Here is a 26,396-nt window from a genome sequence, read left to right on the forward strand (position 1 = left end):
CAGAAGCATAAAATGGTCATTGGTGTATAGGGATTCTGAAGCCCATTCAGGCATATGGGCCAGTTCCTTGATTAGGGCTCAGTCCTACTCCCTAAGGGTTTGTTCTCTGAGGCTCTGGGTTACATATTTGGGCTCTTGACTTGCCCTCCAACTCATCCTTTCTTGCTTAAAAAAAAAAAGGAGCCTGTGTCTGCAGCTGAGCAGATTTCTCAGTCATTTCCTGTCCATAGAATATGGGGAGTCTAAAGACTTCTTTTCATTTTGTGCTGTTTCTGTCCCTTTCCATACAAGCTGGTATACTTCTTCTAAAACCCTGTGGTTCCTTAATTATAAAGTTATAATCCATTCCATTAGACAAAAGACAAAATTACAAATGTCCTTGATAGGTAGAAAAAGTAATAGAGTAATACCAAGAAGATTGCTAACAGTACCATAAAAATTACTAATCATTTTATATATCTATAAAAATATGTATATTTTTTAAATTATAAATTAGTATAAAATATACAAAAGTGACAGAAGCACTCTTGCACCAGGGGTGAGATTACAACTTAGAAATTTTCAAAAAATGATATAAGAAAATGAAGGACTATAAGAGACTGCTATGAACTATTATACACCACCAAATTAGATAAACTAGAAGAAACTGATAAACTCCTAGATATATACACCTATCAAGACTGAATCAAGGACTTCCCTGGTGGTGCAGTGGTTAAGACTCCATGCTCCCACTGCAGAGGGCACAGGTTTGACCCCTGGTTGGGGAACTAAGATCCCATATGCCACACAGCATGGCCAAAAAAAAGACTGAATCAAGAAGAAATAGAAACTCTGAACATATAACTAGTAAGTAGAGACTGAATCAGCAATCAAAAATCTCCTAACATAGTAAAGTGCAGGCAGAGATGACTTCACTGTAGAATTCTATCACACATTTCAAAAGAATTAATGCCAATCCTTCTCAAACTCTTCCAAAAAAATGAAGAGGAGGGAACACTTCCAAACTTATTGTATGAGGCCAACATTACTCTCATACCAAAACCAGACAAAGATACTATAAGAAAAGAAGACTACAGACAAATATCCCTGATGAAAACTCATGCAAATATCCTCAATAAAATACTAATAAAATGAATTCAACAGCACTTTAAAAGGATTAAACACCATGACCAAGAGGGATTGATTCCTGGGATGCAGGGATGGTTCAACATACAAATATCAGGATTGGTTCAAGATGGCGGAGTAGAAGGAGGAGCTCTCGCTCCCTCTTGCAAGAACACCAGAATCACAACTAACTGCTGAACAATCATCGACAGGAAGACACTGGAACTCACCAAAAAAGACACCCCACACCCAAAGACAAAGGAGAAGCCACAATGAAACAGCCGGAGGAGCGCAAACACAATAAAATCAAATCCCATAACTGATGCGTGGGTGACTCACAAACTGGAGAACACTTATACCACAGAAGTCCACCCACTGGAGTGAAGGTTCTGAGCCCCATGTCAGGCTCCCCAATCTGGGGGTCCAGCAACGAAAGGAGGAATTCCTAGAGAATCAGACTTTGAAGGCTAATGGGATTTGATTGCAGGACTTTGACAGGACTGGGGGAAACAGAGACTCTACTCTTGGTGGGCACACACAAAGTAGTGTGTGCATTGGGACCAAGGAAAAGGAGCAGTGACCCCATAGGAGACTGAATAAGATCTACCTGCTAGTGTTGGAGGGTCTCTTGCAGAGGCGGGTGGTGGCTGTGTCTCACCGTGAGGACAAGGACACTGGCAGCAGAAGTTCTGAGAAGTACTCCTTGGCGTGAGAACTCCCAGAGTCCGCCATTAGCCCCCACAAAGAGCCCACGTAGGCTCCAGAGTTGGGTCGCCTCAGGCCAAACAACCAACAAGGGAACCCAGCCCCACCCATCAGCAAACAAGTGGATTAAGTTTTACTAAGCTCTGCCCACCAAAGCAACAGCCAGCTCTACCCACCACCAGTCCCTCCCATCAGGAAACCTGCACAAGCCTCTTAGATAGCCTCATCCACCAGAGGGCAGACAGCAGAAACAAGAAGAACTACAATCCTGAAGCCTGTGGAACAAAAACCACATTCACAGAAAGATAGACACAATGAAAAGGCAGAGGGCTCTCTACCAGATGAAGTTGTTCTTTCTGCTCTCTACCGCAGAAAAACAACTAAATGAAGTGGAGATAGTCAACGTTCCAGAAAAAGAATTCAGAATGATAGTGAAGATGACCCAGGACCTCGGAAAAAGAATGGAGGAAAAGATTGAGAAGATGCAAGAAATGTTAAACAAAGACCTAGAAGAATTAAAGAACAAACAAACAGAGATGAACAACACAATAACTGAAATAAAAAATACACTAGAAGGAATCAATAGCAGAATAACTGAGGCAGAAGAAAGGATAAGTGACCTGGAAGACAAAATAGTGGAATTCACTGCTGCGGAACAGAATAAAGGAAAAAGAATGAAAAGAAATGAAGACAGCCTAAGAGACTTCTGGGAAAACATTAAACGCAACAACATTCGCATTATAGGGGTCCCAGAAGGAGAAGAGAGAAAGGACCTGAGAAAATGTTTGAAGGGATTATAGTCAAAAACTTCCCTAACATGGGAAAGGAAATAGCCACCCAAGTCCAGGAAGTGCAGAGAGTCCCACACAGGATAAACCCAAGGAGAAACACGATTGTGACACATAGGAATCAAATAGGCAAAAATTAAAGACAAAGAAAAATTATAGAAAGCAACAAGGGAAAAATGATAAATAACATACAATGGAACTCCCATAAGGTTAACAACTGATTTCTCAGCAGAAACTCTACAAGCCAGAAGGGAGTGGCAAGATATACTTAAAGTGATGAAAGGGAAGAACCTACAACCAAGATTACTCTACCTGGCAAGGATCTCATTCAGATTCGATGCAGAAATCAAAAGCTTTACAGACAAGCAAAAGCTAAGAGAATTCAGCACCACCAAACCAGCTCTACAACAAATGCTAAAGGAACTCCTCTAAGTGGGAAACACAAGACAAGAAAAGGACCTACAAAAACAAATCCAAAACAATTAAGGAAATGGTCATAGGAACATACATATCAATAATTACCTTAAACGGGAATGGATTAAATGCTCCAACAAAAAGACACAGGTTTGCTGAATGGATACAAAAACAAGACCCATATTTATGCTGTCTACAACAGATCCACGGCAGACCTAGGGACACATTCAGACTGAAAGTGAGGGGATGGAAAAAGATATTCCATGGAAATGGAAATCAAAAGAAAGCTGGAGTAGCAACACTCATATCAGATAAAATAGACTTTAAAATAAAGAATGTTACAAGAGACAAAGATGGACACTACATAATGATCAAGGGATCAAACCAAGAAGAAGATATAACAATTGTAAATATATATGCACTCAACATAGGAGCACCTCAATGCATAAGGCAACTGCTAACAGCTATAGAAGAGGAAATTGACAGTAACACAATAATAGTGGGAGACTTTAACACCTGACTTACACCAATGGACAGATCATCCAAACAGAAAATTAATAAGGAAACACAAGCTTTAAATGACACAATAGACCAGATAGATTTAATTGATATTTATAGGACATTCCATCCAAAAACAGCAGATTACACTTTCTTCTCAAGTGTGCATGGAACATTCTCCAGGATAGATCACATCTTGGGTCACAAATCAAGCCGCAGTAAATTTAAGAAAATTGAAATCATATCAAGCATCTTTTCTGACCACAACACTATGAGATTAGAAATCAATTACAGGGAAAAAACGTAAAAAACACAAACACATGGAGAGTAAACAATACATTACTAAATAACCACTAGATCACTGAAGAAATCAAAGAGGAAAGCAAAAAATACCTACAAACAAATGATAATGAAAACATGACAATCCAAAACCTATGGGATGCAGCAAAAGCAGTTCTAAGAGGGAAGTTTATAGCTATAGAAGCCTACCTCAAGAAACAAGAAAAATCTCACATAAACAATCTAACCTTACACCTAAAGGAACTAGAGGAAGAAGAACAAACAAAACACAAAGCTAGCAGAAGGAAGGAAATCATAAAGATCAGAGCAGAAATAAAAGAAATACAAACAAAGAAAACAATAGCAAAGATCAATAAAACTAAAAGCTGGTTCTTTGAGAAGATTAACAATATTAATAAACCATTAGCCAGACTCATCAAGAAAAAGAAGGAGAGGACTCAGATCAATAAAGTTAGAAATGAAAAAAGAGAAGTTACAACAGACACCACAGAAATACAAAGCATCCTAAGAGACTACTACAAGCAACTCTATGCCAATAAAATGGACAACCTGGAAGAAATGGACAAATTCTTAGAAAGGTATAAACTTCCAAGACTGAACCAGGAAGAAATAGAAAATATGAAGAGACCAATCACAAGTAATGAAATTGAAACTGTGATTAAAAATCTTCCAACAAACAAAAGTCCAGAACCAGATGGTTTCACAGGTGAACTCTACCAAACATTTAGAGAAGAGCTACACCCATCCTTCTCAAACTCTTCCAAAAAACTGCAGAGGAAGGAACACTCCCAAACTCATTCTACGAGGCCACCATCACCCTGATACCAAAACCAAAGATACTACCAAAAATGAAAATTACAGACCAATATCACTGATGAATATAGATGCAAAAATCCTCAACAACATACTAGCAAGCGGAATCCAACAACACATTAAAAGGATTATACACCATGATCAAGTAGGATTTACCCAGGGATGCAAGGATTCTTCAATATATGCAAATCAATCAATGTGATACACCATATTAACAAATTGAAGAATAAAAACCATATGATCATCTCAGTAGATGCAGAAAAAGCTTTTGACAAAATTCAACACCCATTTATCATAAAAATTCTCCAGAAGGTGGGCATAGAGGGAACCTACCTCAACATAATGAAGGCCATATACAACAAACCCACAGCAAACATCATTCTCAATGGTGAAAAACTGAAAGCATTTCCTCTAAGATCAGGAACAAGACAAGGATGTCCACTCTCGCCACTATTACTGAACATAGTTTTGGAATTCCTAGCCACAGCAATCAGAGAAGAAAAAGAAATAAAAGGAATACAGGGGCTTCCCTGATGGCACAGTGGTTGAGAGTCCTCCTGCCGATGCTGGGGACGCGGGTTCGTGCTCCGGTCCGGGAGGATACCACATGCTGCAGAGCGGCTGGGCCTGTGCGCCATGGCCACTGAGCCTGCATGTCCGGAGCCTGTGCTCCGCAGCGGGAGAGACCACAGTAGTGAGAGACCTGAGTACCGCAAAAAAAAACCCAGAACAAAACAAAACAAAACAAAAAAAGGAATACAAATTGGAAAAGAAGAAATAAAGCTCTCATTGTTTGCAGATGACATGATACTATACATAGAGAATCCTAAAGATGCCACCAGAAAACTACTAGAGCTAATCAATGAATTTGGTAGAGCTGCAGGATACAAAATTAATGCACAGAAATCTCTTGTATTCCTATACACTAATGAAAAATCTGAAAGAGAAATTAAGGAACCACTCCCATTTACTATTGCAACAAAAAGAATAAAATACCTCGGAATAAACCTATCTAGGGAGACAAAAGACTTGTATGTAGAAAACTATAAGACACTGTTGAAAAAAATTAAAGATGATACAAACAGATGGAGAGATATACCATGCTCTTGCATTGGAAGAATCAATATTGTGAAAATGACTATACTACCCAAAGCAATCTACAGATTCAATGCAATCCCTATCAAACTACCACTCGCCTTTTTTTTTTTTTTTTTACTGAACTAGAACAAACAATCTTAAAACTTGTATGGAGACACAAAAGACCCCAAATAGCCAAAGCAGTCTTGAGTGAAAAAAACGGAGCTGGAGGAATCAGACTCCCTTACTTCAGACTATACTACAAAGCTACAGTATTCAACGTAATATGGAACTGGCACAAAAACAGAAATAGAGATCAATGGAACAGGATAGAAAGCCCAAAGATAAACCCATGCACCTATGGTCAACTAATCTATGACAAAGGAGGCAAGGATGTACAATGGAGAAAAGACAGCCTCTTCAATAAGTGGTGCTGGGAAAACTGGACAGCTACATGTAAAAGGATGAAATAAGAACACTCCCTAACACCATACACAAAAATAAACTCAAAATGGATTAGAGACGTAAATGTAAGACCGGACACTATAAAACTCTTAGAGGAAAACTTAGGAGGAACATTCTTTGACATAAATCACAGCAAGATTTTCTTTGATCCACCTCCTAGAGTAATGGAAATAAAAACAAAAATAAACAAATGGGACCTAATAAAACTTAAAAGCTTTTGCAAAGCAAAGAAAACTACAAACAAGATGAAAAGACAACCCTCAGAATGGGAAAAAGTATTTGCAAGCAAATCAATGGACAAAGGATTAATCTCCAAAATATATAAACAGCTCATGCAGCTCAATATTAAAAAAACAAATAACCCAATCCAAAAACAGGCAAAAGACCTAAATAGATGTTTCTCCAAAGAGGACATACAGATGTCCAAGAAGCACATGAAAAGCTGTTCAACGTCACTAATTATTAGAGAAATGCAAATCAAAACTACAATGAGGTATCACCTCACACCAGTTAGAATGGGCATCATCAGAATATCTATAAACAACAAATGCTGGAGGGGTTGTGGCAAAAAGGGAACCCTCTTGCACTGTTGGTGGGAATGTAAATTGATACAGCCACTATGGAGGTTCCTTAAAAAACTAAAAATAGAATTACCATATGACCCAGCAATCCCACTACTGGGCATATACCCAGAGAAAACCATAATTCAAAAAGACACATGCACCCCAATGTTCACTGAAGCACTATTTATAATAGCCAGGTCATGGAAGCAACCTAAATGTCCATTGATAGACAAATGGATACAGAAGATGTGGTACATATATACAATGGAATATTACTCAGCCATAAAAAGGAATGAAATTGGGTCATTTGTAGAGACGTGGATGGACCTACAGACTGTCGTACAGAGTGAAGTAAGTCAGGAAGAGAAAAACAAATATCGTATATTAACACATATACGTGGAAAAATGGTACAGATCTACCGGTTTGCAAGGCAGAAATAGAGACACGGATGTAGAGAACAAACTTATGGACACCAACGGGGGAAAGAGGCGGGGGGCGGGGGTGGTGGTGGTGGTGGTGTGATGAATTGAGAGATTGGGATTGACATGTATACACCGATGTGTATAAAATGGATGACTAATAAGAACCTGCTGTATAAAAAAAATAAATAAAAGAAAATTCCAAAAAAAAAAGAAACCTCTTAAATAAATTAAAAATAGAGGAAAAAAACTAAATTTTAGTTTTGATTGCTATTCAAATGTAAACATTTTCCATCAATAGCTAATTTTCTATGTGGGTGTATGTAGTATCTTTGCCTTGTTTTGGTATTATATTCTTACTACAGTAAAATAATTATGTACACATGTAATAAAAAAATATGAAAATCAATAAATGTAATACACCTCATTAACATAACAATGGTCAAAAATCACATAATCATCTCAATTGATGCAGAAAAAGCATTTGACAAAATTCAACACCCTTTCATTATAAAAACATTAAAAAACTAGGAAGAGAAGGAAATTACCTCAACATAATAAATGTCATATATGAAAAGCATACAGCTAACATACTCAATGGTGAAAAACTGAATGCTTTTCCTCTAAGATCAGGAACAAGGCAAGGATGTCCACTCTTGCCACTTCTATTCAAAATAGCACTGGAAGTCCTACCCAGAACAACTAGGCAAGAAAAAGAAATAAGCATTCGAATTGGAAAGGTAGAAATAAAATTATCTCTGTTCACAGATGACACGGTCTTATATGTAGGAAACCCTAAAGATTCCACAAAAATACTATTTGAACTAATGAATAAATTCAGCAAAGTTTCAGGATACAAAATAAACCCTCAAAAATCAGTTGTGTTTCTTACACTAACAATGAACAATATGAAAAGAAAACTAAGAAAATAATCCCATTTATAAGAGCATCAAAAAGAATTAAATACTTAGGAATAAGCTTAACCAAGGCAGTGAAAGACTTATACATTGAAAACTACAAAACATTGCTGAAAGAAAGGAGACAAAAATAAATGGAAAGACATCCCATTCATGTTCATGTTCTTGGATTAGATATAACATTATTAAAATACTACCCATACTACCCAGTCATCTAGAGATTCAATGCAATCCCTCTCAAAATCCCAGTGGCATTTTTGCAGAAATAGAAAAGCCTTCCTAAAATACATATGGAATCTCAAGGGACCTTAAATAGCCAAAACAATCTTGAGAAAGAAGAACAAAGCTGGGTCCTCACACTTCCTGATTTCAAAACATATTACAAAGCTACAGTAATCAAAACAGTGTAGTACTGGCATAAAGACAGACATATAGACTAATGGAACAAAATAGAGAGCCCAGAAATAAACCCTTGCATATATGGTCAACTGATCTTTGACAAGGGCACTAAGGCTATATAATGGGGAAAGGATAGTCTCTTCAACAGATGGTGTTGGGAAAACTAGATATCCACATGCAAAAGAATCAAGAGGAAGCCTCATCTTACACCATATACAAAAATTAACTCAAAATGAATTAGAGACCTAAATGTAGAACATGAAACTATAAAACTCCTGGAAGAAAACATAGGGGGAAATCTTCATAACATTGGAATGGAAATGATTTCCTGAAAATGACACCACAAGCACAGGCAACAAAAGCAAAACTAAACAAATGGAACTACATCAAACTTAAAAATGTCTGCACAGCAATGGGAACAATAAACAGAGTGGAAAAGTAACCTATGAAATGGGAGAAAATATTGCAAATCATGTATCAGATAAGGGGTTAATATCCAGAATATTTAAAGAACTCCTACAACTTAAAAACAATAATAAAAATAACCAATTAAAAAATGGGCAAAGGACTTACACAGATATTTCTCCAAAGAAGATATATAAATGGCCAAAAAGCATATGAAAAATGCTCCATATCACTAATCATCAATGAAACACAAATCAAAACAACAATGAAATATCACCTCTCAATCATTAGGATGGCTAGTATTAAAAATACAATAACAAAAACAACAGAAAACAACAAGTATGAGCAAGGATGTAGAGAAAAATGGAACTCTTGCACACTGCTGGCAGCAATGTAATATGGTATAACTACTATGGAAAACAGTACAGAGATTCCTCAAAAAATCAAAAATAGAACTACCATATGATCCAGCAATCCTATTTCTGGGTATATATCCAAAAGAAAACAGGATCTCAAAGAGATATTTGCACACCCATGTTCATTGTAGCATTATGCACAATAGTCAAGATGTATAAGCAACTTAAACATCCATCAATGGATGAATGGATCAGTAAAACGTGATATTGATACATATATGTCTGTACACACACACACACACACACACACACACACAATGGAATATTATTTGGTCTTAAAAAAGAAGGAAATCCTAACAAATGCTACAACATGGATGAACCTGGAGGACATCATGCTAAGTGAAATAAGCTAATTATAAAAAGACATACTGCGGGCTTCCCTGGTGGCACAGTGGTTGAGGGTCCGCCTGCCGATGCAGGGGACGCGGGTTCGTGCCCCAGTCCGGGAAGATCCCAGATGCCGCAGAGCAGCTGGGCCCGTGAGCCATGGCCGCTGAGCCTGCACGTCTGGAGCCTGTGCTCCGCAACGGGAGAGGCCACAAAAGTGAGAGGCCCGCGTACCGCAAAAAAAAAAAAAAAAAAAAGACATACTGTGTGATTCTATTTATAAGAGGTCTCTAAAGTAACCAAACTCACAGAAGCAGAAAGTAGAATGGTGGTTGCCAGGGCTGACGAGAGGAGAATAGGGGAGTTGTTTCTGAATGGATAGAGTTTCAGTCATTCAAGATGGAAAAGTTATAGAGATCTGTTGTACAACAACATGCATATAGTGAACAATACTGTACCGTATATTTGTAAAAATTGTGAAGAGGGTAAATTGCATTTTTTGCCACAATGAAAAAAAAAAGATATGAGACAATAATGTCAGGAGCCAACACCTTGCTATATAGTATTGTACACTGCCATATGAGCCTGCAAGAAATAATAGAAGCTAACTGAATAAACCATAATAGCATCCTTCTAATTACCTATATAAGAATAGGCTTAAATTAAGTCAAGTGTTTTGGATCTGTCTGAGACAGAGAGCTATCTCAGATACACAAACAAAAAATAAATAAAAATTTACAGGAAAATGATTATATAATAATTTATCTATTTTAAAATATTTTGTCAGGTATTTGCACTTGAAGAATCTTCCTAGTATTCAGATAATTTTTTTCTATCAGATTAAACTGATCATAGAGAAGATCATCAGCATTCCAAAGTGTCCTTGGTATTAGCCAACAGCACAATAATTGTACCATTTTCCCATCTGTTTTCATTGCTGGGAATCTTAAGAAGGCATCTAGGGTAACTCCATGCCTGCCAGAATCTCACTTAATTGACTTAAGATTGAAATCACTTAAAATTCCTATGCTTAAGATTTATTTTCAGTTTGTCAAGACTTAAAATGACATGCCCCTATCTTGATCATAAGACACAGTTGTGCTTTCATATCTACAATAATTAAACATCCAAGTACCCTATCTACTTAAAATAGATACAAATATACACACACAACTACGCACACAAAAACTCCAACCTGCATCTATTTTCCCATGCTTAGAAGTAAAATAATGCATATAATTGCAGTGATCATGCATTCAGAGTTTACCAGAAGTCTGAATCCCAGTTTCCATTTTTTATTAATGTTTATAGATAATGTCTACTGGTGAATAGATAAAATCCTCAGAATTCTTAATATCTCAACATTGGAAGAAAAGGAAATGAGGAGAGAAATGGTGAAGAACTGTATAAGGAACTGACCTGGGCTTTGTGGTGAAATGGAAGATCAAACCAAATTCAGAGGATATTCTCCCCATGGAAATAAGATAAATGTCCCCTCTCATCCCCCAGTGAAAGGAAAGGAAAAAGATTTACATACTGCTTTTTTTTTTTAGTTGTATGAAGCCAAAATCTAACCAAATAAAAACTGACCAAAATAAAGAACTCAGGAATGAAGCCAGTAAAATTGGGACTGGTGAGCTCTGAATCTATTTAAATGTGGCAGAAAGGCCTTTTTTTTTAAAGTGGGAATTATGGTTATAGAACACAATATAAATATTATAACCTTTAATGTAAAATAACACCAAACTAAAATCTGGAGGGTAAGAGGAGCTGAGATGGAAATAAATGTAAGAAGTTAGTATTCTCATCTTTCACAGCAAGGAGTAAATCCATATTAGCTAAAATAGAAATTTGTAGTTGTTTAAATAATGATTTTCATTTCTTAATGTTTTTCATAATCACTTCAACACTTAAGACAATATTTTCTAAAAAGCCCTCTGATGAAGAAACAATTTCTCAAAAGTTCCATAATTCCTCTAGTTTCACATCAGTTTCTTTTTCTTCTATTAAATTCAAATAAGATTAAATATAATGTTTCTTACTATAAAGTAACTCATGTAATATATGTCCATTAATCCATTCATCCCTCTATCTGTATGTATCTATACAGATGCAGAGATGACTGGTGTGCATCTAACAGTTCATTTTTGAATGATGGGAACTGGTGGCTTTTAAAATTTTTATTCTTCATACTTTGCTGCACTGTTTGGATTATTTATGGCACATATGCACAATTTTTATTTAAAAAGGACATAGTGAGTGAGAAGTCCTACTGAAGGTTTTACACATGCTCAGGACAACCCTTCGAACTTCCAGAGAGAAAAGTCTGCTGATCATCTACTGAGTCTCTCTAAAATTCTTCCAGGCTGACAGTAAGGAAAGTGGGGCACTGGAAATGCTATAGTTCCAATATTTAGGAACTTTTAAAACAGGGATCAAAACATTCACAAAAGAGGTCTTTTCTTAACCCATGATGTAATCTTTGTGATCTTAGAATGGTCACAGTTCTTTATAACTACCACAGAATATTTCCACAGTTCATTACAACTACCATTATAATTACAGTGCTATATTGGATCTCAAAACAACACTTCAAGGCATTTTCAAAACAACAACACTTCAAGGCATTAAAATATCATTTTATGAATACATAGTCTATCTTGTATTCTACCTTTAATAAGGTACTACTCCTAAATCTGCCTAAATGAAATAAATATGTCCAAAGGGAAAAGATATAGCTCATCTAAGTAAAATGCATATCTGTGAATCAAAACAATAAATCTTATATATGAATTATCTAATATACTTAAATAAGACACATACCAGCAGAGGTGCTTCCATTGTCTTAATAAAACGATGAATGTTCAGTGTAGTCAATGACTGTTCCATTAGTGTTCTCCTGCATTGCTGGGTCAAGTCCAAGACTGGTTTACAATGAAAAAAATAGAGATGTGCGTATTCTATATCTTCAGTGCTGTAAATTAAAAATTAGGGACAGACCCACTTGAAGTTCAACGTGTGATCCTTCTACCATGCAGAAAGATATAACAAATCTCTTTGTCCATGCTTTTGAATTACTGTTTTGGTAAAATCCTAAAACAGTATAACAAAATAAAATGGACCTAAGCAAAAAAGAGGATATAAGAAATTTCTGAGTTGTATAAACAGTTTTTTTCCTGAACTCTTTCATATGGTAGCTTCTAAATTAGAGACAGGTCTACACAATCTTTTTTTTTTAGATAAAAGACTGTCACCTTGAGGAAAATGAGATTATCTTAAAATACAGCAGCTTTTCTATAGCTGTGCTAAATAAATAAAGCTTTGTAACACAAATTTTCTAGGTTTAATTTAAACCCAAATCTGTTTTGAATAACCTTCAGACAAAACATGCCTTAAGATAGAAACCATGTGACACTTTGTGGGAGTTAGTGAGTTTGTATCTGAAATATTACAAAACTCAGCAAATATGGCTTATAATTTGAGTTCTGGCATCCCCTTCAATATAAGAATTCAAAGATAAACTTATAGTGAGTAAGTAAGGTTTGCCAAAATTAAAATAGCATTTTATAAATCTCCATATGGCATTAGTAGAGTTTGGCAAAATACTGCAAATTTTTATTTTTACAATATTATTTTAATTCTTGATACATGCTTCAACTGAGCTCCAAGATTCACTGATTTCAAATTTAATTGCAAAGTAATTTCTAATAGGTTCAGTGATTAAAGAAATGATCATTCAAAGATTACTTAATGCCTACACTGTTAGGCCCTATGCTAAATATAAGAGAATAAGATGAATAAGATGATTCAAATCCTTGAGGGGCTTAGGCTAAAGGACATATATTTAGTAAAAAAATGAAAATGTGATTCATAAGTGCTAGAATATACAAAGTGCTATGAGAAACAAAGAAATATTTAATTCTGCCTCAAGTCAGGAAAGAGAAGAAAGGGAAGGGAAGGGAAGGGAAGGGAGATCATCATAGAGACTGAAAACAGTAAGAGAGAATGACTTCTCCAAGAAGATAAGACTAATGGGTATTTCAGACAAAAGGAACTATATAGCCAAGACCCAAACAAAGTATATAACTTTTTGAGAGGAAATGTAAATAGTCACATATTGCTGAAAGGAAAGTGTTGAGAGCAAGAGGACCCAGCTGAGGTTGGACTACCTATCATAACCTCTGAAATAATAAAATGTTGGAAAGTTATTTAATCAGGGATCATTTCGTTGTAGGTAACAGACACCAAAAAGGTGGGAGTGAGGGGGATTTACTGGTAGTTTAGAAGAGCATCTCACAGAATACAAGGAAAATTCAAGTAACTGGATCACAGGATAAACGTATAGATCTGAACAGCAAGAGTTCAGGGACATTTGGCCATCAACACTTTTTACCTCCCCACTCTCTCTGCTTTATTTCTACATGGGCAAAACATTCCTGCAGGCAAGAGAGCCAAAATGCTGTATAGTCCAGCTTCTCCATGCCCAATTCCAAGTTCCTAGAAAAAGGTATCCTATCTGCTCAGGTAAGTCCATGGATTGGATGACTCTAGGTCAGGTGGCCACCTCCAACTTAATTGACTGTGATATGTATGAGGTAGGGGTAACACCCTTCTTGGCCTATACACAGATTCTTTAAGAAGGGAATATGGGGAGGTAGCAGAAAGTACTGGTGTCTCTACAGCATGCTACCTCTTGTACTACCTATCACATATACCCTTCTTTTTTTATTTTTTTACCATTTAAAAAAATATTGGAGTACAGTTGATTTACAATGTTGTATTAGTTTCAGGTGTACAGCAAAGTGAATCAGATATATATATATATATATATATATATATATATATATATATATATATATAAATCTCAACTCTTTTTAAGATTCTTTTCCCATATAGGCCATTACAGAGCATATATACCCTTCTTAACTGACATTTCAAACATACTCAGGCCCAACATGATATAACAATTAATATACTAGATTATTCAATGTTATAGCCCCAGCAACTAGAATAGTGCCTAGAACATAGAAGGCATTCAATAAATATTTGTTGAATGAAAGAATGAACAAAGGAAAGAAAAAATAAAAAGAACAAATGAAAGAAGAGATATGTTCACCTGTTCCCCATTAGGAGACAACTCGAAGTCATCACTAACTACTTCACTCAGAAGTGATGTCCCAGGACTACATTATTCTGAATCCACAATCCTTCCCTATCACATCAGGTCCAGATATGACTCCTCACCATTTTGTAGCCATGAATAAATGAGAATGAAAACTTCTCCAATATGTCATGTACTCAAAAGTTTATGAAAAACAGAATAACTGTACATTTTTAAATTCTCATTTTTAAAATGGGGGAAAGCATAAATCCTTCCAGAACATTACCATGTTTAGTCATAGATCAATATATAGTCTGTCTTGCTGAACAGTATTTGTAAAACAAATGAGAGGACTTATACCTTGCCAATAAATAACCAAAACTCTATGTTTTAAGCATGTCACCGTTACTTGCAATTATTCATTAACAGAAAAATAAAGAAGCTAGTAATGCAAGAAAAAATATAAACAACCCTCAGAGAAAGTGTGGGGCTAGCAAAGAATCATAATGGGACTGAAAATCTAAAGGTTCCCCCATTCCAAGATGGGAAATTGGTAGTCTACATTGGGAGTAGCAAAGTAGCTGGCTACACTACTGCTCGCTGTAAGTATCTTGAGACTCAGTGACTACTTACCGTAAAGTTTTAGGGTACTGTCAGCATGATCCTCAAATTGTTAAAAACATTAATTCTTATACAAATAGCAAACATGCATCAAAGTTTTATTTAACTCACTGAGGGAACCAGCAGAATGGCAGTTCAATAAGAAGATAGAAAAAGGAATGCTGGTTAATGTCATACAGAGCAATAAAAACATAACTTTTCTTTGCAAGCACTTCACTCTCTGCCTATCCACTCCCCGCAAAAAAAAAAAAAAAAATTGTTTCACTTTATCAGTTTTCTGTGTACTAACCTCCATGTTTACAAAGTTGTAAAATGTCTGGGATTTAATTAATTGTGTGTGGTATATCAAATAATCACTATTCTCTGAGAGGTGAGCAGGAGGGCTCATTAAAAACTCTTGCATGGTTTAAAAAGGTCACACAATCACCATTTTGCCCTGCTTTGGATTCATTTTCCTGAAGAGCATTTTGAAGCCAAACTTAGAAGTCTTCAAATGCACTGGTTATTCCTTGTGTCCCCATGTTCTAAACAGAAGAAAAACTTTAACCCTGGGTTGCCCAGCCAAAAGCAGTCCAAAGAAGGTCTCTACCTAAAATTGTAAGCTAGAAACTAGACAAGAAAATTAAACATTTAAAACATTCTGTTCAAAACTGTACTCAAATATATTTTAAGATTTTTCTGGTATAGTAACTTATGGAACTCTCAGGAAGAATCTCTGGAGCTTAGTTATGAAAGCTGTTATTTTATCACCTATCTGATCACTGTGGCAGATCTATTCATAAAATACACGTGGCCACTCAAGGGATCACATCTTGGGGCTTATCCATACTGCCTTCGTTCACCTTAGTTTAACGTCCCTTCTGTATATTTAAGTTCATTTTAGTACAGCAGATAATAGTAATGAAGAGGATTTCAGGTTTCATTTATATATTCACAACTGGTTACGATTCCCCTCAGATAAGTCCACATTGTGGGAGTATAATGGAAATGCTGAATAAGTAATGTGAAATAAGTGAACTTAAAATTGTTAACTTATGCTTCTTATACATACCCAATACTTTCCAAAAGGGCAATTTCTGTGGTTAAGACAAATTGGTACGTGGTCCCATACACAAAAGCAGCTTCCATGACTGCTCTGTGCTCTGAAGAAGAGAGAAAGAAGTTGGGAGAGAGGAGGAGTTATTCTATTCAGAATACTTTCCTACACCCTTTTATGCTCTATTATGTTTAAAGAAAAAGCCTTTGTAGGGATCCCAGTTGGGAAAACACAGGCAGTTAAAGAAGTTATAAAAAGTCTGTTCTAGTCAAGGTAAGAGAAGAACTAAGAGGGAATAGAAAATGAGCTATACTTGAGAATATATGACAAATCTATGATAGTTTCTTCCCAGTAGTAGGGAAGAGAATATGAGTTCATCATACAATTTGCATATGTTATATTTTATATACAAATATGTGTACACTATTTCTGGCTTAGTTTTTTTTTAAATCAAACTTATTCTTATATATAAAGAGACAATTCTACAAGGTGTATTAAGAAAATGAACAGTTCCTCTACCCTCAACCACCATTTCCAACTCCCAAGGGACAGCTACTTTCAACTCTTTTACTCTTCCTTTCGGTATTTACCTCCAAGTCTCTAAATTACCTTCTTATACTCTTATTTCCTGATTTTTTTTTTTTTTTTTTTTAGTGTTAGTATTTTCTATCGACTTCCCACTATGGAAGATGATAAATTAGCTCTCCTTTCCAAAACCCCACTCCACAAATATACACAATTCTATCCCCTCAACGTGCTCAATATAGTCCTAATTTTTATTAGCTCAATAGTCAGGATTTACACTGTTGGGACTCAGTAAATACTATTTCCTTTTGAAATTTTTTTTCACTACAGTTATAGGTATCTTTTTAAATTTTTGTTTAGATTTCTTGCTAATTTATTCCTAAATTCTTCCACAATTGTCTAACGCTCTGAATACTTCAAATACATCAGTTATATATTATCAATTCCCTCTTGTTGCAGACATTTTTGCAGAGCCTTCTGATCTGCTCCAATGTGGACTCTGCTGCCCTACCCGCTGCATAACTTTCATCCTGGGGACTCACTTCATTGTCACCCTGGGGATGCTCTGATTCTCACACTTATGTTGGGTCCTGGGCCTGTAACTCACATCTTCTTGACTAATTTGTTCCCTTGCTCCCATTCTCTAGCTCTTTCCTGGGAGAGGATATATGGAATACACATTTTTTGCAACCTTACACTTCTCAAAGTGTCTTTATTCTACTTTCATAACTAACTATAATTGTCGGCATGTAGCATTCTAGCATTTCCCCTGAGAATTTTGAAAGCATAGCTCCACTGTCTTCAGTTCCCAGGACTGCAACTGAGAAGTCCAAAGCCATTCTGATTCTTTTTTTTTAATTAATTAATTAATTTATTTTTGGCTGCGTTGGGTCTTCATTGCTGCACACGGGCTTTCTCTAGTGCGGCAAGCAGGGGCTACTCTTCCTTGTGGTGTGCAGGCTTCTCATTGCAGTGGCTCCTCTTGTCACAGAGCATGGGCTCTAGGCACGCGGGTTTCAGTAGTTGTGGCACATGGGCTCTGTAGTTGTGGCTCGCGGGCTCTAGAGCGCAGACTCAGTAGTTGCGGCACACGGGCTTAGTTCCTCCGCGGCATGTGGGATCTTCCCAGACCAGGGCTTGAACCCATGTCCCCTGCATTGGCAGGCGGGTTCTTAACCACTGCGCCACCAGGGAAGTCCCGCCTTCTGATTCTTGACCCTTTAACTGCAATATTGTTTCCTTTCTTGAAGATTTTAGAATAGCGTTTGTCCCCAATATTCTGAAAATTCAATATGAAATGCTCTGATGTGGCTCTACGTTTAAACACTCTGCTAGGATTCAGTGGGCCCTTTCAATTTGGAAGCTCAAAATCCCTCAGTTCTGGGAAATTTTCTTAAAGTATTTCTTTGAAGAGTCCTTCCTTTTCATATCTTATTTTCCCTTTTCTCCTCACTGCCATTTCTAGGTAGTTATCTTCCCCTCCCCGACCTAATCTTCTACCACTTGAATCACATATCCTCAGATTATTCCACTCACCACTCTGCCTTGTTGGAGTCATCTACAACCCGAGCCAGGGTTAATCCCCCTCATTCCATGAAAAATTTCACTTCTGTCATACTGTCACACTCTCCGATACTACTCCTATCATAACCTTGGTGATTTTACTATCCCCATAGATGATCCTCGCAAAATCCTAGCCTTTCAGTCCTTGGTCTTCTCTGGAGACTCCAGTGATCTCTCTTCAGCCCTGCTTTACCCACTCACTGCCATGGTCCCACTGCAAGCTTTGTAATCACCAATCACCGCAAATCCCTCCAAAATGTCCAGCACTCCTCCCAACACACACACACATACACACACACACACACACACCCTTCCATCTCCAGGTCACTCTGTCTAGTACATAACTTTAACCTTCCCGAACCTACAGTCCTACCATTTTCACTGTCCTTTATCCACCTTGGGTCCTCTCTTCCCTCCTAAACCAGCTTAAATTCCATGGTCAGTCTTTATATCACTCCCCCGCCTGTCTAGCTAAAACACAGTCCAAGTTAAATCAAATAATCTGCCTATTCTGTACTTACATCCATGAAAGTGAACATGGCTGGGGAAAAAAAAAAAAGGAAAGAAAACAAGAACCTGCTAGCATCACCATGTCAATAGTTTCACTTTAGATTACTGGCATCAACTATTACTGCTGCCTAGCAACCATTCTTTATTTTCAGGCCTTCTAAAACAACTATTTCATCTCTTCTTTCCTCAAACTATCTGATCACTTTATTTCTATTTCATTGAGAAAATGAACCAATTAAGAAAAACCCAAAAAAGCTCCCAGCACCATATCTATCTGCCCCCTTAACTAAACTGATGTCCATATTCTCTGTCTTCCCTCCTAATACCATAGGCGAATTTTCTGTGCTCCCAGTAAAGAACCACCCCTGCCCCTGTTCACTAGATTCCATCTCCTCTAGTCTATTCAAATATGTTGCTCCAGTAATTCTGCCCTCTTTTTCCTCCACGATGCATTTTCCTTTTGCTACAAGAACTTTCTTGTCGACATACAAATATGCTTCTTAAAAAACTGAGGACTTCCCTGGTGGTGCAGTGGTTAAGATTCTGCCTGCCAATGCAGGGGACATAGGTTTGAGCCCTGGTCCAGGAAGATCCCACATGCTGCGGAGCAACTAAGCCCATGCACCACAACTACTGAGCCCGTGCTTAGAGCCTGCAAGCCACAACTCCTGAGCCAACAAGCCACAACTATTGAAGCCCGCACCCTAGAGCCCATGTGCCGCAACTACTGAGCCCACATGCTGCAACTACTGAAGCCTGTGCACCTAGAGCCCATGCTCCACAACAAGAGAAGCCACCGCCATGAGAAAACCATGCACCGCAAGGAAGAGTAGCCCCCGCTCGCTGCAACTAGAGAAAGCCCGCATGCAGCAACAAAGACCCAATGCAGCCAAAAATAAAGAAGAAAATTTTTTTAAAAAATTCTTCACTTGACCCCACACACTCGTCCAGCCACTGCTCTATATTTCTCCCTCTCTTAAAAGGAAAATTTCTCAGATGAGTCTTAGTCACAGTCTCCAGTTGCTCTCTACCTATTCTCTTACACCTCTGTCAGGCATTTACCCCTACCACTCTACAAAAATTGTGTGCATCGGGCTTCCCTGGTGGCGCAGTGGTTGAGAGTCTGCCTGCCAATGCAGGGGACAGGGGTTCGTGCCCCGGTCCGGGAAGATCCCACATGCCGCGTAGCGACTGGGCCCGTGAGCCATGGCCGCTGAGCCTGCACATCCAGAGCCTGTGCTCTGCAGCGGGAGAGGCCACAACAGTGAGAGGCCCACATACCACAAAAAAAAAAAAAAAAAAAAAAAAAATTGTGTGCATCAAGGGCATGGATAACTTCCATACTGCTAAGCATAATGGTCAACTGGTAGCTTTTATCCTAATTAACCTTTCAGTATCCTTTGATACAATTGCTCCTATCTCATCACTAAAATCCTATCATCACTTTGCTTACACACAGGCCATTCTTTCTGCTTCCTTTACCGACCTGTAGAAGATGAAGTATCTAATGAGTTCAGTCTTCTTCTCTTTTCCATCCAGCCTCACTACCTTCATGGTCTCCTCTGGCCTCACAAATTTATGTCACAAATTTATATCCCTAGTCTGTATCTCCACTATCAAATGCAGACTAGTAAAATCCCACTACCTTGTTGATATCTGTACTTGGCTGTCTAATGGGTACTCCACAAGTATAATGTTCAAAAGTGGATTCTAGAGCTTCCTCTCCAAACTATTTCCACTCTTCCCCACCTTAGTTATCAGCAATTTCACCTTTCACGTAGCTCAGGCCAAAATCCCAGAGCCACCCTGGCCTCTGCTATTCCTCTCTTATTCTACAACCAATATGTCAGAAAACTCAGTTAGTCTTACATCCAAACTACTGTTAAAATTCAAATGTATTGCCACCACCACTGCTAACACCCCAGTCCAAGCCACCTACCACCATCTCTTGCCTGCATGATTGCAGTAACTTCCTGATTTTCTCCCTTATTCTACTATTGCTCCTTCTAGTCTATTCCAAACCCAGAAGTCAGACTGACCCTGTTAAAATATAAATCAGGGATTTCTGGCTCCCTGTATAGCTCATCCCTCTCATTAATTACAATTACAAACCATGGACAAAATACAATAAGCTGAGGGGCCCTGAAAAGTAAACAATAAACAGGCTGATTTTGGAGCATTATTTTACGAGTACATTAAGTTCAGTGGCATACTGTGTAGCCATCAAGCTTTTTGTGTATAAAAATTGAAATTTCCAATAAATGATTTTATTTCATAGAGTACATATAATTTTTAAATGTCTTTAACAACATTTTGTATTAACATGTTCAAGTTATAACCATTAACAAGTAAAAATCCTGAAAGCATAACTATAATTTGTTCATGAAACATTTATAAACTTCTTTATGACAAAATTACCTATGAATGCACAAGGTGATGCTGTCAAAATTAGATTTTTTTTAAAATCAAGAAAAATGTCATAAACAGCAAATACCAAGGTAAAAAAGGAAGCCAAGACAGGCAACAACATTTATCAAATACTATAAACTACTATATCAGGTACCACGAGGACTGTAAGGAAATAAAAACAGTAATAGCTGACACAGAGCACCAGGAAACTTTTTAGTTATTCAAATTCACTTGGTCCTCACAATAACACTAAGAGGTAGGCACAATAATTTTCACCACCTTAGTGACCAGGAAACAGGCTAAATAAGTAAGTTGTCCAAGGTCATACTGTAAGTAGTTGGTGGAACAGGGAGTCTAACCTAGGTGTCTGGCTCCAGAGTTCTCGTTCAAGCACTATACTATGCTGCCTGTTTGAAGAAAGAAAATATAACAGCAAAAGACGCTTTAAATTTATTTTAAAATATTAAGATTGTGGTCAAAATACACTATGTTAAGTCCTTCAATATAAACACACATGTATAGAGGCATGACGAAGATTAATGTAAAGGTTGATAAATACCTGGTGTTCCAATGGCTCTGACATATGAGAATGCAATGTTTGCTTTTCCTTTCAGAGCATTTTCTGTGTTCTGAAGGTCTTCCAGAGTGGTAATATATTTTACTTCATTAAAAAGAAGAGCACTGAAATAAATAAAGATGTAGTTGGTAGAAAAATCTGACATGTACTTAGTTATTTAATACATATTTTGAGTAGGTTAAAGAACCTAATCAAAAAAGAAATTTAATCTTTTGAACAAACTCTCAATAGTAAGAACCTAAGCATTTCAAGTCTGAATTAAAATCACCCTCTAAATCATTAGTCTGTCACTGAAAACATTAACCAGGGACAGTTGTGAGAAATAGTGTGCGTATCCTCCATCACAACCATCTCAATACATTTAAACTGTATTTACTAGCATCCTATTCTGTACAAATAATCCCTTACAAATCTCTCAGCCATGGACACATTTCAGCCCTTCACACATCTATACTGAAACCATCTTTCCATGGCCTATAAGGCCCTGAATGGTAAGCCTTGCCTACTTCTCCAACATCATTTTGTACTACCATTCCTCATGTCTACCCTACTTTAGGCAACCCCTCAGGGCATTTGCACACACCATTCCCTTTGTTGAAAGCTGTTCCCTCTGCTCCTACTCATATACCTGGTCTCAGCCTAAACATCATTGACTTAAGAGAAGCCTCCCTTGTTGGTTCTATATAAGTAGGTCTGTAGATTTTCCTTTTGAATTTCACAGTATTTAATCCTTTGTAAGATCAAATTTATAATTATTCACATATATTTTTTTACTTGTTTATCTCTGCCTCTCTCATTAAACTCTTGCCTTCTTGTGACAGGGACCTTGCATATTTTGTCACTATATCCATAATAACTTAGAATAGAACCTGGTACATTGTAAGTATTCAATAAGTATTTGTTGAATGAATGACAGAAAACATAGGGCAGGAATTATTTATTGTCATTCTTCATTTGAAGAAATAGAAGATCAAATCAAAACACTGAAGAGCTTACTTACTCAAAAACACATATACTGAACTGAGGAGCCGGGAACAGAACATAAAACAGGTCTTCTCACTCCTAATTTAGTGATCTTTCCACTTGACCACATAATTCTTCCAAATCATCTTTTTTTAAAATAGAATCTCTATTTATTTATGTTTATTTATTTGGCTGCACCGGGTCTTAGTTGCAGCACACGGGATCTTCACTGTGGCGTGTGAGATCTAGTTCCCTGACCAGGGATCAAACTCGGGTCCCCTGCACTGGGAGCATGGAGTCTTAACCACTGTACCATCAGGGAAGTCCCCCAAATCATTTTTAATGTATAGATCAGAATAACTGATATTTCTTCATCCAAAAGAATTTCATTTAAAAATTTTCGACTTCTATATAAATTCTCTATCACTAAGAACTAATTTCACTTAATCTCCACATGCATATCTGTGTGTGTGTGTGTGCGTTTGTGTGCGTATTTTTGTTAAGCTAAACTTTACGAATTTTTGAAAGCTGTTCCAACTCCTCATACTTAAGTAAGCAAAAGTTCACTCCAATAAATTAGTCAATCATAGTTTCCTCTTACGGAAAACACAGCACTTTCCACTAATATATCAATTCTCAAACTTTTTGGTCTCAGGATCCTTTTATACCCTTAAAAATTATTGAGCTCGTCAAAGGGCTTTTGTTTATGTAGGTTACATTTATCAATAGTTGCCAAAATAGAAATTAAAAGAGCAATTAAAAATATTTATTAATCTCTTAAAAATAAAAATAAACACCATTGCATATTAACATAACACTTTTTTAATTAAAAATAACTAAATTTCCAAAAGGAAAGAAAAACCTAATGAAAAGAGTGGCCTTGTTTTACATTTTTGCAAGTCCCTTTAATATTGGACTAAACAGAAGACAGGTGGATTCTCTTATCTGCTTCTTCATTCACTCTGTTGTGACATCACACACACAACACAAAATGTAGCCTCTAGAAACTGCACTCATAAAAGAATGAAAGTGAAAAAGGCAAACATTTTAGTATTATTATAAAAATATTGTCACTTTGGGAGCACCCTGAAATGGCTGCCCCAAATTACACTGCTTAAATATTTACCTATATATTACAGATTTCAACTTTTTAAAAGAAATGTAAAACTTGAATTTCTATACCTCCCAGGGCTCTTGTTTTATTTTTAAAAGAAATATTTACTGGGCAGTACTCACTATTTGCTAGATATTTTCACATGTTTTCATTTAAATCCTCAACGATATTCTTGGGAAATTCTTTATTACACACACACACACAGAGGAAAGAACCTCAGGGATTAAGTAACCTGCTCCAGGTCATACCAGTAGTCACTGATAGAGCTGAGATTCTAATCCAGGTCTTCTGACACTTTGCCCGTAACTTTCTAAACTATGTTATTACTGACCACTCATACATGGTAAACCAGGTAAAAAGGGAGGCAGCTAATGAATAGCCAGAGAGTCTCAGTGGCGATCTGGGCTACTGGCTACTTATACGTTTTGGCTAGCAAGACCAGAATTACCCTTGAGTTACTTCAAAACTGCTGGGAGACACCATCTAGTGAAGTAATTGGACTGCCATGTAAATTCTCGGCTTGGGAATGACATCCAATCATTTACCTTTACTTCTCTAGCAGCTCTAATCCATTTGCTTCAAAAATCTAACCTAGGAGTAGAAATATCCCTAACCTTTTTTCTCAATAAGGACTGGCAAATATAAATTGATAAAAGCCAATGTTTGGGGGGACAATTCCCACATGTCAGGCATAGTACTAAGTACTATATAAGTAGTGGCAGTTTATCAGTTTTGAGATTGCCTGACTCTTCTGCTTTGGGAATTCCCAGTTTTCTAAGTCTTCATGGTGGGCAGAGCCCAAGTCCCCACATACAAGCTACTAATACTGTAAATTGCTTTTCCAGGCTCCCTGCTGCTAGGCTATATGACCCAGAATCACTTATCTGACATCCCAGACTGGGAGCTAGTGATGTAAAGAATCAGGAACAGTGCAGAATTATTTCCAGAAGTAGCAGCAGCAGCAACAGTCAGCTTTTAAGGCAGGAATGACAATAGTGCTAATGACAGCTGTAGTGCTAGCAATGCAAGCTGTGGCATCCAATGCCCAGAAGTAATGCAGCAGTCCCCCGGAGACTAGCTCCGTGCCATGATTATGAGCCAAATAATTCAGAGCCAAATAAACCTGAGTCCAGTTCTCCAACCCTTCTAGTGAGCCTGAGATTTCCTACATCTGCTCTAAATCCTTTTCTGCTTAAGCCAGTCAGACCCAGATTCTGGGGCTTATAACTAAGAACACCCAACAATGCACTCAGTCTTGCTTAATTTTCATGGCAACCATGTGAGATCAGTACTATCATTAACTCCATTTTACAGATATGGTCATGGGCCTTAAAGAGGTTACCTTGTCTAATGTCCCAAAGCTCACTAAAGAGTCATTATCCAAGAGGTAATAATACCAAAACTAATGACATTCATAATCTCATGATCTCCACGATTGTTCCCAATAGCTTCATAATTTTAATATATTTTTAATGTTAATTTCCAGAATATGGGGACATCTAGGGATCTCTAGGATCCATTCCATGAGCCTGTGCTCCTTCACTCCAGTTCCAAAGTGGAGAAATGGGTTAAAGGAAAAGCCTGTCTTGTGATTTTCTTGCTCTAAAGATGGGGTAAAACAGCCTGAGGCTGCTCTGACCTGGGAGCTCTTCCTGCCCAGTAAGGCCTTCCTTTTCCTTGGCATACTCTTCCTGAGACCCTCCCAACACAATCATTAGGTAGATAAGATATATGGCCAAGAACTGAATGGGTGTCAGGAAAAAAAAAAGGAAATCAGGAGTCTACCTGACCCTGCTTTTAGAGCAGCAGGTTGCTCAGCCTTTTTTCAGAAAAAAAAAGACCACTTTTATATCATATTTCTGCCATTCAAATTCTAAAAAACCCAATAAAAACAAAAAGTTACCTTCTATTTTGCCTTACCAAAATTCCTAGGGGGGAAAAAAAAAAAACAAAGAGGGAGGAGGGGAAAGAGGAAGAGATGAAGGAGAGAGACAGACAAATTACTTTTACCTAAATTAATTACAGTTGACCCTCAGTATCCATGGATTCCACATTTGCAGGTTCAGCCAACTGCAGGTGGAAAATATTTGGAAAAACTAATTCCAGAAAAGTCTAAAAAACAAAACTTGAATTTGCCATATACTGACAACTATTTACATAGCATTTACATTGTATTAGGTATTATAAGTAATCTAGAGATGATTTAAAGTATACGGGAGGGGCTTCCCTGGTGGCGCAGTGGTTGAGAGTCCACCTGCCGATGCGGGGGACATGGGTTCGTGCCCCGGTCCGGGAAGATCCCACATGCCATGGAGCGGCTGGGCCTGTGAGCAATGGCCGCTGAGCCTGCGTGTCCGGAGCCCGTG

General features: G+C 37.4%; 1 protein-coding gene across 4 annotated transcripts in view; it reads right to left on the reverse strand.

The window, feature by feature from the left end:
• Window positions 1–26,396, reverse strand: part of TXNDC16 (thioredoxin domain containing 16) — a 115,795-nt gene that overhangs the window by 54,082 nt on the left and 35,317 nt on the right. For all 4 annotated transcript variants that reach the window (XM_081228089.1, XM_081228090.1, XM_081228088.1 and 1 more), the window contains 3 exons: window positions 21,936–22,057; window positions 16,385–16,475; window positions 12,435–12,585 (listed from right to left, as the gene is read on the reverse strand). In XM_081228089.1, coding sequence (XP_081084215.1) covers window positions 12,435–12,585; window positions 16,385–16,475; window positions 21,936–22,057 — 364 coding nt within the window. The remainder of the gene's footprint in view (window positions 1–12,434; window positions 12,586–16,384; window positions 16,476–21,935; window positions 22,058–26,396) is intronic.

This window comes from Mesoplodon bidens (assembly GCF_964165515.1).
Source record: "Mesoplodon bidens genome assembly, chromosome: 3".
Lineage (NCBI taxonomy): Eukaryota > Metazoa > Chordata > Mammalia > Artiodactyla > Ziphiidae > Mesoplodon > Mesoplodon bidens.